General features: G+C 39.4%; 1 protein-coding gene across 1 annotated transcript in view; it reads left to right on the top strand.

Moving 5' to 3' along the window:
* Positions 1-15,531, top strand: part of WDR72 (WD repeat domain 72) — a 200,467-nt gene that overhangs the window by 100,135 nt on the left and 84,801 nt on the right. Inside the window, exon 14 of the mRNA XM_063445698.1 lies at positions 7,629-7,834. Coding sequence (XP_063301768.1) covers positions 7,629-7,834 — 206 coding nt within the window. The remainder of the gene's footprint in view (positions 1-7,628; positions 7,835-15,531) is intronic.

Below are 15,531 nucleotides of genomic sequence, written 5' to 3'. Positions count from 1 at the left end.
CAAAATTAAGGTTTAAAAAGACAAGCTGTGATTATAACTCAGTTGGACTGTTTCATAATCAGCACTTTTATTTGGGTTTCAGCTCACTTAAATGTTGTGTTTAGTAAATAACCCTCACAGTATCCTTTAATGAATTGTGTTGCATGCTACATAGATATCTGCAATATTTTTTTATTTGAATTTTTTTGGATTTTTTGGGTTGAATTTTAAAACACATTGGAAAGAATTATCAGGAACCCCTCTATGTATTGTAGAAGAATTTTTAGAAATGCAATTAAGCCTATAGTTTGTATTGATATTTCAATGAAGGACCTTTGTTTGATATTATATCCTTAGCATTGCCATTCATTTCCTAGGAACACATGGATGCATTTATTGGTATATTTCAAAGTGAAACAAGTATGCAGAACGATGTCACATTCCCACAAAATCTCAGAAACCTGGCACATTTGTATAATTTGAACAGAAGCGATTCTAAAACACTGGCTGTTCCTCAAACTGGTTAAATTGACACTCTGAATCCCTAATGCACTTTAGCTTGCTCAACTGTGTATGTGTGAAGAGTGTGTCCTCTTGTTTTCATTTTACAGAAAAGTACAGATTTCAATAGAAATTGGCACTTTTATAAATTAACCTTGTTACACCCCCTGACTTTTAAGCAGACAACCAGTCGTGTTACTTCCTGGTTTGGTTCGCTCAATGGAACTAAACTCAAGAGGCAGCAATTGTCCAGAAAACCTGCCTTGTAAAGGCTTCTCATTGAGCTGTGATTGGTCAGCCACAGAGAGTCTGGGCGGGGTTAGACGGAGAAGGCTTGTAGCTGTTGAAAGCTCTTTTTTAGGTATACCTTCAATGAAAAACTAATATATAATTAAATGCATGCATGTTTTCATCTACTAAATATGGATATTTATTTACTTGTATTTACACAGTGGAGTGTCCATTTAAACAAGTCCAATGGCAATTTTTTTTTTTTAGCAAATATTAGTGAAGACAATAAACAGAGTAAACAAACTTACATTTTCATTGCATACCAAGAACAGTGATGGTTTAGCAATCATTAGCAATGAAGTAGTTGTTTTCTTCTTACACAAGAATGAGGCCCTGTATACTTCCCTCTTTACTATTGTCTTAGGACTTGTTTCCAATGTTGTAATTAGTTTTTAACGGGCAACTACTACTGCTGCCTGCAGGGCCGGCGCGTCCATAAGGCGGCACAGGCGGCCGCCTTAGGGCACACGGGCTCTGGGGGCGCAAGATTTCAGTGACCGGCAGGAGGGAAGCTCTCCCTCCTACCGGGCCACAATCTCGGCCCCCGGTGCGGCGTGCAGCTGTGCTGTAATCAGGCGCGGCGAGGGAGCTCTAACCTCTCTGCTCTGCTCCCTCGCGCGCTGTCTGCTGATGAAGCGGGAGCCGGAATATGACGTCATATTCCGGCTCCCGCAGTATCAGCAGACAGCGCGCGAGGGAGCAGAGCAGAGAGGTTAGAGCTCCCTCGCCGCGCCTGATTACAGCACAGCCGCACGCCGTCCAGCAGCCCCACTAGACCCCAGGGAAGGATTCATCATCCACACCAGCTCTCCAGGTAGGAAGGCTGGGTGGAAAATATTTATTTATAAAATAATTAGTGAGTGTCTGTGTGTGTGTGTGAGTGTATGTGTCTGTGAGTGACAGTGTGTGTCTGTGAGTGACAGTGTGTGTCTGTGAGTGACAGTGTATGTCTGTGAGTGACAGCGTGTGCGTCTGTGAGTGACAGTGTATGTCTGTGAGTGACAGCGTGTGTGTCTGTGAGTGGCAGCGTGTGCGTCTGTGAGTGGCAGCGTGTGCGTCTGTGAGTGGCAGCGTGTGCGTCTGTGAGTGGCAGCGTGTGCGTCTGTGAGTGACAGCGTGTGCGTCTGTGAGTGACAGCGTGTGCGTCTGTGAGTGACAGAGTGTGTGCGTCTGTGAGTGACAGAGTGTGTGCGTCTGTGAGTGACAGAGTGTGTGCGTCTGTGAGTGACAGTGTGTGCGTCTGTGAGTGACAGTGTGTGCATCTGTGAGTGACAGTGTGCGTCTGTGAGTGACAGTGTGTGTCTGTGAGTGACAGTGTGTGTCTGTGAGTGACAGTATGTGTCTGTGAGTGACATCGTATGTCTGTGAGTGACAGCGTGTGTGTGTGAGTGAGTGCGTCTGTGTGTGTGCATGTGAGTGTATGAGTGTGTCTGTCAGTGTATGATGAGTGTGTTTGTCAGTGTATGAGTGTGTGTCTGTCAAATCAGTGAGAGTATGTTTGTCATTGAGTCTGTGTGTGACTATCAGTGTGTCTGTCAATGAGTCTGTCTCTGTTAGTGACGTCTGTGTGTTTGTCACTGAGTGTGTGACTTTCAGTGTGTACAGAGTGTAGCGGAGCGGAGCGCGGTACAGGAGCTTCTGTTTCCTGTACCTGGCCAGACTGACAGGAGGTGCTCACAGAGAGAGCACTCCCTGTCAGTTCGGCCGGGTACAGAAAACTGAAGCTCCTGTACCGCGCTCCGCTCCGCTACACTCTGTACACACTGACACACCAGGAAGGGGAGTGTGACCACTAAAGGGGTGTGGGGTGCACCAATGGACAGAGAAAAGAGGGGGGAGGGGAGAAGAACACTAAGGGACAGGGAAGGGACCCTTAATGGTCGGGGAGGGGAGAGGGGCTGGTTAAGAGGCACATAGGTGAAGATGGTTTTTTTTTGGGGGGGGGGGGGGAGCGGAAAAATACATCTTCGCCCATGTACCTAAAAATCCAAGCACCGGCCCTGGCTGCCTGTTGCTACTGTTAGTGAGTAACAGCTGTTTAGTGATTGAGGAATTTCACAGATAGTTACTGGCTGTTGCTAATGAAAGCCAATTGCTAAGTAGAGGCATACAACTATAATTCTATTATGCCACCCTTTACTGGTTGCCATTAAACTTTAAAACTAACACCAGACTCTGGCTTGGCACAAAAAAAAGGTAACAACTACTAACTCATTATACATCCTATAGGAAAAATACATGTTAGCTATATGGCATTACATTGAACCCTAAGACACATATAACATTATTTTAAAGGAACACTTTTTTTTTTTTTTAAAGGAAGTGTCAGGAATATAAATGTGCATTCCGGTCACTACAGTGTTAAAAACACCATTTAGATGTCTGGTCTCCCTCTGCTCCGTTAAAAAGGTTAAAATGTACCTTTCTTTTAACATTTGCGCGGGTCTGTCACGGCTGACTCCGCCCCCTTGGCTGAGATCATCAAACTTGATGATCTCAACCAATCCAATGCTTTCTCATAGGAAAGCACTGGTTGGCTATCGTACATGCATGCAAAACGCCGCGCTGCACCAATCAGCATCTCCTCATAGAGATGCATTGAATCAATGCATCTCTATGGTAAAGTTCAACTGCTCCATACCCTCACTGGAGGTGTTCCTAGGCTGTAATGTAAACACTGCCTGTTCTCTGCCTTTTACACTGCCTGCAGGGACATGCTATACACAACAGAACAACTACACTAAGCTCTAGTTGTTCTGGTGACTATAGTGTCCCTTTAAACCATATATAAGAGCAGTAAACTAGCTGAAAAGGCCAGACACATGATGTAAAAAATTAAATTAAAGTAAAGTACCGTACATGTTTTCTTTTCATGAACAATATCCTTGCAAACATTAACTTTAATAGTAAAATATTTTATAAATACATTTTATAAATAAATAAATAGTTACAGATATATATATATATATATATTTGTCATAGCACAAAAGACTACTTTAGTACATTGAATATACTCTCACTGTCTCCTGCTAAGGGTGAAGTATGCATGCTCAGAGTGAGCCTTTTGTACCTGCAAGGTGTGGTTGCTATGGTCACAACTTACACAGCACGTGTTTCTGTGCTTGACAAGCCAGTGGCTAAACTGCGAATGGTCAGTATCTTATTGGCCACATGCCTGTACAAACATAGCTACAAAGTTGGAATCCTTTCAGTAAATGGTATACTACCAACAACTACTAAATAACAGCTCTTGTAAATCTCGTCAACTTACAACTGTTATTTATAGGAAGGTATGAAGTGGTCATTAGGATTTTTTTTTTTTTACCCTTTTGTTTAGACCACTAGCATTAACATTAGATTGCATTACTCATAAGAGATATTTGATATTTTGATTACACTCTGCTAACTTTGCTTTATACTATTACAAGTATGTTTCCCCCCATCTCTTACGGGCTTATTTACTAAAGTGAGGCATGCTGGGAAATCAAAGTGAATTTTAGATTTAAGGCCAAAGCAGCTAAACTAGAAGATTATTGCGGACTAGGAGAATTGTTCCTGTTTGGCTATTTTTTATTTTTTTATTTTTGCAGTGCATATGAGGTTAACATACAAGCGTGCGGTACCCCAAAGGCAGTCCGCATGCATATTTCAGCACAATGATTACAAAACAATAAGAACTGTGGGGTATGTCATAACAGTGCACTAATTTATGTATAAGTACAGGAGTGTCGAGTATAACACATGCTAGTTGAGTATGTTTATCATGAGTTTCTCAGGCTGAACGTCAGGGTGATTGTTGGAGCATGCACGTATTTTTATAAAAATGTAACAAAAGCAGCGTTGAAGATATTTATACGTTGTAGGCGGGCATGACCCTTGCATGGGCTAATCTGAATATAACATGTCTTATATTGGTGTCTAGCGCTATCCCTTCCAGTAGTATCATACAGGTGGACTGTTGCTTATAAGATTAGGATGTAAACATAGAAACATCAATGATATTCCAATATGGGACGTTCCCTGTCTGTACAGTATAATGCTTGCTTTTTAACCCCTTAAGGACACATGACGTGTGTGACACGTCATGATTCCCTTTTATTCCAGAAGTTTGGTCCTTAAGGGGTTAAACAATTAGTACGCTCACAGACTTACATATAAGCTCCTCAGGTTTGACTCAAGTGTATGTGAGCGTGTGCCTTCGTTGGTGTACTAGGCATGGTGGCAGGCATATGTAGGTGTCTAAGATCAAGAAATTATTCGCTGGAAGCAAGTTAGTTTCGTCATATCAAGAAATATGGTACTTGCGATGCAGGGTATAAGGCATGCATAGTATATATATATTTTTTTTTTGGCAAAAAAGACATTAATCATGTGTAGACAGTACGATAGGTATTTAAGTAATATATGATCGTAGTTTAGCTTAGCAGTTGTAACAATTCCCTGTCAGTACAGTATAATGCATGCTTTTTAAAACAAATATAATAGTCACAGGCTGAACTACAGGCTTAACTGACTTATCTCGGTTACCCATACCAGTGTACCTCTATTAATTAACTAGACTCAATGATAATTATATGCAAGTATCGCTGCTCAATCTTGGCTCTGAGAGATTTTCACAGGAATCAGGGTATAACACGTTGAACTAAAAAAACAAAACATAGACATCGCTTATAGTAAACTAATTGACAGTCTTATCTGGTGAGCATTAAGCCTTAAGGGAGTCGCAGTAGGTATCCCAGCAGGTACCGTGTGGTTTATGCTGCCTGGGCCAGCCGCAGGAGGGTCGCCTGTTCTGCTTCCATGGAGCGGCCAGTCTTTTTAATAGGGCGTTCAGCCGATGCCTTGGCTGGGCGTCATGTGAGTAGTGTCTCTGAGGCTTGGAGGATAAGCAGGTTAAGTAGGGCAGTTCGGGGCGGTGGTCTTGCTCCCTTCTTTTTGTGGGCCCAGTGCCCTGCGGGCGTGCGCACGCTGGCCGCAATAGGCCCACGGCATTCTTGGCCCCCCGTCCAGGTGTCGGTACATACTGGGGGTCGCATGGCGTTGCAGAGATGGGCGGTCCCCTCTGCCCCGGGATTTTGCTGGAGCTAGCGCCCTCTGACCACTGACCTGGGATCCAATGAGGTCCATGGTCGTCCCTGTCGGGACATTGCGGTGAGCCGTGCAGCTTTGCTTGGGTCGAAGTTTGCCAGCTCTCCGACAGTGTGGTCGGCGCTTGTAGGGCTTTCCCCTGGTTGCTCCCATCCCGGGAGGGTCTGTATCGTGGGGGGTCGCAGTTTGAAGCTTCTTGGTGCCCTGGGGTGAAGGCCCTAGTATCCTCCCACCATAGGCTCTGGCCTGTGAGGACGGCTTGGGACAGTTTGTCGCTGGTTGCAATCGCTTCATCCATTTGGCCCAGAAGCGGTCAAAGATTGCATCGATGGGGTCACCAGCAAGGTCGCAGGCACCTAGTGTGGTATCTGGTTGTTGTGGGTCTTGTGTGGCTGAGTCTATCAGCGCCGCCATCTTGGAGGCCCTCGCCACCACGTTGCCAGTGGGGTTCACGGGGCCCGTCGCTTGGTGTGCAGTATCTCCTGTATGGCTGGGACCGGGATACCCCCCACCAGTCCATAGGGGGGGGGAGGGCTGTCTGTGCGCTTGTGGACTGTAGAGTCGGGCGGGAAGGCGGCCGTCCCTCCCCCTCCCCTCCTCCGGTAGGCCCAAGCCGGCCATAGCGGTTCCCGGACATGCCGAGTGTTGGCATTGGTATTGCCGGATACATAAGTGTTGTGGCAGTCTAATAAGCTTGGTTTCCCACTAGTCGCGTCACTGTGTCCTGATTTATCAGCTTAATTGAGCCCATGTAGCTGGAGCCCATGTGAAGTGCGACCAGTCGGCTCGCTTGCTCGGCTCCGCCCCCCCCACCCTGTTTGGCTATTTTGCTTATTTTTCATTCACTTTGAAGTCCCAACAATTCTCAATTCTGTGAACAATGTGTGTGTGTGTGTGTGTCACTGTAAATAAAGGTTTTATAGCATAATTTTATGAAGAGGTGATACATTTTTGTGTGACTGTGATTTCTTTTAAATAATAAGAAAATTCAGGAATTGGGCAGGTTATAGAATATTTTCATTAACAAAATAACAAGGTCTCAAATCTATAGAATAAAAGCTCTTGCATCCCTCATTAACTTCCTATCGTATTCTGGAGATTCAAGAGATGTACTAAAAATGATGACTTTTAATATTTTTAAAATAATGTTTTTTTTTACAGATTTAGTGTGAAAATGTAGAAAAACAAACAAACAATGTGGTGTACTGTTATTGTGCAATGCAGTTGTGTTAGTTACTCAGACGAACACTAGAGGACAGTGCTCGTGTTTATAAATTACTTTACAATGATGTTTTACAAACTACGGTACTTATCTGGATATAAAAAAAAGAAAGATTATCAACCAAGCAGCAATCTGAATAAAATGCTTTCTTGTTTCATGCAAATTATTACAAATGAACTGGCAGACATGACAACATTGTTACCAAATCATTTTATTATGGATCTGCAGATGTCTACATATCAAAGTTCTGGTTTCAATCTGACACTAAACAGGAAAAGATCAGTAAGATCACCTTTGATTTTGACGATTATCAGGTTAACAATTAGGACAGGCTATCTTCTATTAGAAAAAGGCTATATAGTTTTAGCCAATTTTGGCAAAGTTATGCTCTTTTTCACATGAAAATTACAAATAAACATATGTATTTCTTAGTGAATCCAACTGAAAACACAGGAAGATTAACCAGGAGTTTTTACAAAAATGTATTTTAATATACCGGTATATGTTACAATATAAGCATTTTATATTTAGTATTTTTTTTTTTTAGGGACATTGGAACGCCATGAAACAGGGGAAATGGCAAAAGCTATTCTAAATTCTTGTGAAGATTTAAACATTGAAATGACAGACTCCATAATAACAGTTTCTCGAGAAACACAAAGAATCGCAAGATCAACTTTCAAGACCTCAAGCTCTTACAAAATTGGCACTTTGTCACATAATCTTATGCACGTTGAGAAACCTACAAACAAAGTAAGGAAGCAAGCATGTTTATTTTGAATACATACCAAATGTAGTGTCACAATAAAAGAAAATTGTCATCATTTTTAATATTATTTAAATCAAAATATTACATGTTATCAATTCTGTGTGTTTTATTTTATGATGCATTCTTATAAGTAAATACCTCTTTTCAGTGTATTTAAAAAAAAAATTATCATAAAAAATTATTATAATAATAATAATTCTGCTCTATGGGGTGGCCATCTTTAGTTCTCTTTGGTCGAAAGCACAATCCGACCAAAACCCGTGCAGGTAGCCAAGAACTAGAATCCTGATATCACGTCCAAGCGATGGGTCAACTCATGAATGCACTCCGGGATGATTTCAGACATTCAAACTGTATGTGGTCTTAGCAGATAAGTGATGGTTAAAATGGTATTTTCTTTGATAATTGGAAGTCAGGAGATTCACTCGAAACAGAATTAACTTATATACGTTAATTGCTAAATATTATACAACAACCCTATATTGCATGTTCTTTTTTATTTTCAGTAATAAAAAAATATGACCAATTTCTTTGAAGTTCTGAAAGAGCAGGTTTTCTTTTTATCTGTCTCTTTTTCTATCCTAAAACAAGGTCTGTTCATATCTGTACAGGTAGTTGGGGCATATATGCTCGTTTTGCTTAGTGTTTCAATGGATCCTGGATCCAAGCTATCATTTCAGACACAGTGAAGACAGCTTATTGCAGTTCTGACCGATTCTATAATTGACTTGCACCATTGTGACCTTTCTTATGTAAAAAAGGGCAATTTAGCATGTTTAGTGATTGCAAATCTGTCTGCAAAAGGCTTGAACACAAAGGATCTGAGATGGTGCTAAATAAATGTGTTATTTACAAATGTATCAGACTTAATGGAACTGTTTAATAAGTAGATCTTTGTGGGGTTTATCTGCTCAATATTGAATTGCAGTGAATTGAAAAATTTAGGTCAACATAACTGATCTAAAAAAAATATCCAACTACCCTATAGACACAACTTTGCTATTTTAACTTACATTTTATAATTCAGTTTTCCACAATTCTGTTTCCGTACTCTCAAACACGATATAGGAAACAATAATAATAAAAGTGACCTGTTATAACAGTTTATGATAGAGAGATAGCTAAATGGCTTCAGCTAACTAAATGCCTCAAGCCCTGTAAATTAGCGGACAGATGTTGCACACCCCAATGATACAAAATATAGGGATTTCTGAATTTTGTCCCAGTGGAGTATTGGTAAAGCATGTAGCACTGGGAGTGCACGGTTTCTTTTTATATGTAACATGAATTTATTTGTTCAGGTACCTAGTTTACTAAATAGCAAAGATATTTGTTGTTTTGAAAACTCTTAAAATTTATTTGATCATCTGTGGAGGGTCATATTAAGAGACCAATCGGTGATGTGCAATCGGTGCAGGAACTAGGCCTGAAAATTCTTTTTTGACATTTCATAAACAGGAAGTGACACCATGATCTGGCTTTACTACAAATGTGCTCTCTGATGTGTCCTAAGATGTCAGATCCAGCCCCAGCCTCATTATGTAAATATAGAAGGTCTTTTACTGCAATTAGCATATTTACAGATCATTCCCAACCATAACCTTTGTGCAACTTTTATCATAGACAAATACACCTTTATATTCTTTGTAGAGCTGTATTGTATGTGACTGACAGTTGACAAAACAACATTTGCGTACATTTTCTTACGTAAAAGGCAAAAAAAGCTGAAGTGGTGCCTTTAATGTCACATGACCTCTTGTGGCAATGTAAATATTAGCATTTATTTGTATAATGCAAAGATTTACCATGGACTTTATAAAGCATGCTGTGGGTAATTTGAACTCCATTTTGTAGTGTGAGGCAAACTGATACAATACAGAGAGCCTAAGTTGCAATAAACCTTATTTTTCTAAAAGTACTGGATATGTGGTACTTTATGAAATTCTTTCTCTATTTGTCTATGTTGTCACCAAGGACAATGCAAACATATTTTCTGAGTGATAACTCACTCTATCACTGCAGTTTTCATGCTATTTTTTTTCCAAATGCCTGCAGGTTAATGAATTCAGATTGGTGTATCACTCTGGGAAGAGGTCTGTGGGCCTCTGTCAAACTTCAAAGACTTTGCTGTGTCACAACATTTATGCTCATGTAAATCTGGGTTACAAAAGAAGAATGACTCAATTTCATGGTGCTCTGGCCTCTCTTATTTGGTTATTGTTCTGCACGTGCCAAGTGGCGTCCTAATAACAGAAGGGCCACTGCCCGGCCTTGTGTGACAAATGCAGTTGACACAAGATCCATATTAATGTTGTCAAGCATCCTTGTTGTATCTAAGCAGATTTTAATTATTTTCTGCAGTGCGATCCTTTTATTACACGGTTTAATAGTTTGTTTTTATCCCCCCAAAACACCTTTTTCACTTGGCCTCTGGACTAGATGGTACAATGCTAAGAAAAGGAAATAAAAGGGGGTTTTGTATGCAAAATCCTGTACTGGAAAAAACCCAAAACTTTGATATGTGACTCAGTCATTGACACAGGGTATTCATCAAGTCAGCTATTTGTGTGGCAAAGTGCCATTTGAATAGCGTATTGTTAGAATGCTTATAGAGCGCTTGACAAGGGCTCTTGCTGTAAACAGTGCAATTTGACTCCAGCTGTTAAAGAGTGTCTTTGACAGGAGCCCAAATAGAATGGAGATGCTTTACTGCACCGCAGAAAAATCAATATTGGCTTCTTGTTCACAGTAACCTGCTCTTTTCTGTAGATTTATACAAATCTATATGGACCTTACAAGGGAGAGTACAAAAAATATATCTATATATGATGGAAATTGCAATTCCTGTGTATATTGCAGCTATTATAAAAAAACAAAAACATTGAATCACCAAAGAGGAAAATCACGATGAGTGCTAGTATAGTTTTGAATCCTTTGATTGTTTTATTCATTGTTTTTTTTTTTTTTGAGAGCAAGAGCATCTGGCACTAAGGACATCCATAAAATGGGATAGGCTGCATTGTTTAAGAGAAGGAGGTGCTGGCCTGGTGTCATTTATTTTTGGAGAAGTGTGTCTTTACAGAATACGTGTGCTCTTTGTAGACAATTAGCAGTTGTATTGAGAATAAAAATGGAGTGAAAAAGGAGACCCCAGCTTATCATTAAATAGGACTTGTTTAGTCTTATGTGTATGCTATGCATCTGAACTAGAATTGAAAGGGTTTATATAAGAGTTTTATATTATTATTTTTTTGTGTTACTTCTTTCTTAACTACTTAAGGACCAAAGATATGTCACGAGTGTCAAAACAAAAAACAATTTTTCCAACTCGGTCCTAATAGAGTACAACATTTGTCTGTTCTCTGTAGATATTTCTGCATTTTCGGTAGAGAGAACAAAATTTATTGAAAAAATAAAAATCATGACATATCAGATCTGAGCTTAGCTTGCAAACAAAAAAAAAAACAAAAAAAATCCACTACAATAAAAAAAACACATTAAAAAGAATAAAAATGTTATTATGATTTGGGTACGAACCTGCATGATACAAATTTTCAAAAGAGGTTTGTACAAAAAAATTATTAACAAGGTCTTCGATTTTCAAGATTCATCGAGCAATCGTTGGTATAAGGTTGTATATGATGGACTACATATGAGCTTTTAACATGAAAGAGAATTATTTTTATTTATTTATTTTTCTTGTAGAATTTACATTAACATTTTTCCTACCTGGGGCATTACAGATAAAGGTCCCTCAATCAAATGCATTAATAATCATAATAAAGAGACAGCATACTGATACTATGTTATTAAGGGAAAAATACCGTAAAATGTATTTTCAAAAGCTGCTGTTACACATTTCAGTTGTATTGCTATTATTGCTTACATTGAATTGATATTATATATTGTATATTGTTTTCCCAGAATCCTTACCTTTTGTGTCGAACAACTATGTATTTATTAAGTGAAAACTACAATGAGCCAATGTTTAAGAGCTCATTGCTTGGTATATATATATTTTACATCAATAGTGGCTACATTAGGGATCTTCGTGTTTGTTTCTACAATTCCCACCACTCTAAGCAAGAGAGATTGGCTTTATCTTTATGTAGAAATACCATGCAGTCAAGAACCAACAGGATCTTTTAGTATAACTGTTACCTGTCAAGGAGTATAGTGTTAGCATTGTATTTCCTATTGAAGACAAGAGAAAGGTTTGTATTGCTGGTACCTCTAACCAATCTGTCTCTTATGCTTAATCCCATCTCAGACTGATTTTGGTCACACAAGTATCTACTGCAGTTAGTTCATATCTGGTTCTAAGTTCTTTAGTGGAATTAGTAAATCTTGAAGTATGCCTGGTATTTATTGCGGCATTAGTACTGATAATATAGATGATTTTGGGCACTAACTGTAAACAGTGGAATATAAAATGGTGCTGAAGACGGTGCAGATGTTGATAGAGCAATGACCTCAGAAACCATATTTTATGTTTCAGAAAAGCCTATACCCAAGCAGACCTGTTTATGATGCACTGATTTCAGTGTACCTCTTGGTGATTTTCCATTCTTTGCTAAATGACAGTGGGTTGACGATCCCATGGGCTGCTCTTTTCTGTAATTTGAAAGAGTAGGATATTGGTGCTTCAGTTATTTTATAGGACTTTTTTTTTTAGTTATTGTTGTGTTGTTCAACATCACTCCTGCAATTTTAAAGCATGACTACATGTACTAGTCATTTCACAACTATAAAATACACAACAATGTTGTACATATATTAGCTTATTATATGGTTAATTATTGTAACAATTTCTTAAATGCTCCATTCCATTCATCGCTCCTATTTTGTAAATCTTAACATGTTATAATATTTAGAAATTTTATTTCTATGTAGAATATTTTCATTCCTCATTAGTTTTAACAAGCACATTTGTCCTAAAATCTAAATTTTTCAGAATCAAATACCTATGTGCAATTTATGGTTACTTCAAAAATGTTGCACCCTTCACGCATTTCTAAAACTGATCACCTCTTTCTGATTAAATGATATATACCATATCAGGATTTAAAGAATAATGCATTATTTCCATAAAAATATATATACCGTATATACTCGAGTATAAGCAGAGTTTTTCAGCACATTTTTTGTGCTGAAAAACCCCAACTCGGCTTATACTCGAGTCATAGTCTGTATTATGGCAATTTGCATTGCCATAATACAGACTGGGGGAGAGGGGAGCTGGCAGAGCTGTACTTACCTCTCCTGCAGCTCCTGTCAGCTCTCTCCTCCTCCGCGCCATCCGTTCAGCACCTCGGTCAGCTCCCAGTGTAAGTCTCGCGAGAGCCGCGGCTCTCGCGAGACTTACACTGTGAGCTGACAGAGGGAGCTGCACAGACCGCGCGGAGGAGGAGGGAGCTGACAGGAGCTGCAGGAAAGGTAAGTACAGCTCTGCCAGCCCCCCTCTCCCCCCCACTGAACTACCAATGACACTGGACCACCAGGGAAGGAGCCCCCCTCCCTGCCATGTATCAAGCAGGGAGGGGGGACGAAAAAAAATATAATTAAAAAAATAAATAAAAATAATAATTAAATAATAATACAAAAAAAAACTAATAATATAACAAAATAAAAAAATTATAATTAATAATATATTAAATGCCCACCCCCACCAACACATACACAAACACACACTGCATCACACACACTCACACTTCATTCATATACACACACTGCACTCACACACACTGCACTCACACACACTGCACTCACACACACTGCACTCATACACACACTGCACTCATACACACACTGCACTCATACACACACTGCACTCATACACACACTGCACTCAGACACACTGCACTCACACACACTGCACTCACACACACTGCATTCACACACACACACTGCACTCACACACACTGCACTCACACACTGCATTCATTATATACACACACTGGAAATAAATATTCAATTAATATATACGCACACACACTGCACTCATACACGCACTGCACTCATACACGCACTGCACTCATACACGCACTGCACTCATACACGCACTGCACTCATACACGCACTGCACTCACACGCACTGCACTCACACGCACTGCACTCACACGCACTCATACGCACTGCACTCATACGCACACACTGCATTCATTATATACACACACTGGAAATAAATATTCAATTAATATAATTTTTTTAGGATCTAATTTTATTTAGAAATTTACCAGTAGCTTCTGCATTTCCCACCCTAGTCTTATACTCGAGTCAATAAGTTTTCCCATTTTTTGGGGGTAAAATTAGGGGCCTCGGCTTATATTCGGGTCGGCTTATACTCGAGTATATACGGTAAATGGAATTAATCCTCATTGCTTCTACATCCCTCTCTTCATCTTACAACCACAGAAACCTGCCCTGTTCACTTCATACAACATTCATTAAAACATGAAATCTTCATGAAGTTTCATAAAAGTAATCTGCTTGGAAAAGTCTGAAATTAACACTGACACAGACCTTTCTGGACCTCGCTTATTGCTTTGAATTTCTTTATTCTATAATCTGATTTCCCTTAGGGCATAGTCAGAAGTGAGTTAGAAAGTTACACTTTAACAATAAGAGGCAAGTGGGTCTGAATGTTAATGTATCCGGGATGTATTTATTTTTCAATGTTTCTTTTTTATATAGTAAGAATGTTTGGAGCTTTATAAATGTTGTGCCTAGATTTAAAATAAAACCTCTTCGACTGAAATTATGTTCTTTGCTTTACCAAATATACGTTTATATGTTTGTTTCCAGTTGCTACTCGTGCTCTGAATATGTCTTTTTATTCAGTTTTGACTTTGAATCCGCAGATCTGTATACTAGCTAATATATTGGCTAGTGTAGTATATCTGTTAAACTAAACAGAAAGTGTGTTGAGTAGAACACTCAAAACACTGTGAGATTGTTGACCTCTTCATCCATCTCAGTTTTGTATTTTAAAATCAGGAAAATGATCGATTCGATACATTTTTAGTAAAACGTGTTCTCAATACATACAAGCATATTTAGTATCTCATTGGCCACAAGTGTACTTGTGAGCTGACACAATTCAATTCCAATTTCAGAAATTGGCCACATTGAATTGATTACTGTTTTTGTCCGTAAAAGCTTGAGTGTTGGCAATTTTTAAGGTTTTGTGAATGCATAATGTGAGACAGTTTTTCTAAACGATGACCATAAGGAATCATGGTAATAGTACAGCTCAAGCTCAGTAAGGCCTTCTGAAACCATTGAGCTATCGTTCCTTACTAGGCTCAACTCTGACTTAACATAGTTAATTTCAAAGTCCCAGTCACATAATAAGCTTAAATTCATGCCTAATCATGACTGATTGCTTTAATGACTTATTAAATGATCTATTAGTAGTGATGTCCAGAACGGTTCGCTGGCGAATAGTTCCTGGCGAACATAGCGTGTTCGCGTTCGCCACGGATGGCGAACATATGCGATGTCGGTCCGCCCCCTATTCGTCATCATTGAGTAAATTTTTACCCTGTACCTCACAGTCAGCAGACACATTCCAGCCAATCAGCAGCAGACCCTCCCTCCCAGACCCTCCCACCTTCTAGACAGCATACAATTTAGATTAATTCTGAAGCTGCATTAATTTTTTTATTATTATTATTTTTTT

The sequence above is a fragment of the Pelobates fuscus genome, chromosome 3 (assembly GCF_036172605.1).
Source record: "Pelobates fuscus isolate aPelFus1 chromosome 3, aPelFus1.pri, whole genome shotgun sequence".
Classification (NCBI taxonomy): Eukaryota; Metazoa; Chordata; class Amphibia; order Anura; family Pelobatidae; genus Pelobates; species Pelobates fuscus.
The sequence above is the reverse complement of the archived record's forward strand: the minus strand, read 5'-3'. Positions and strand labels throughout refer to the sequence as shown.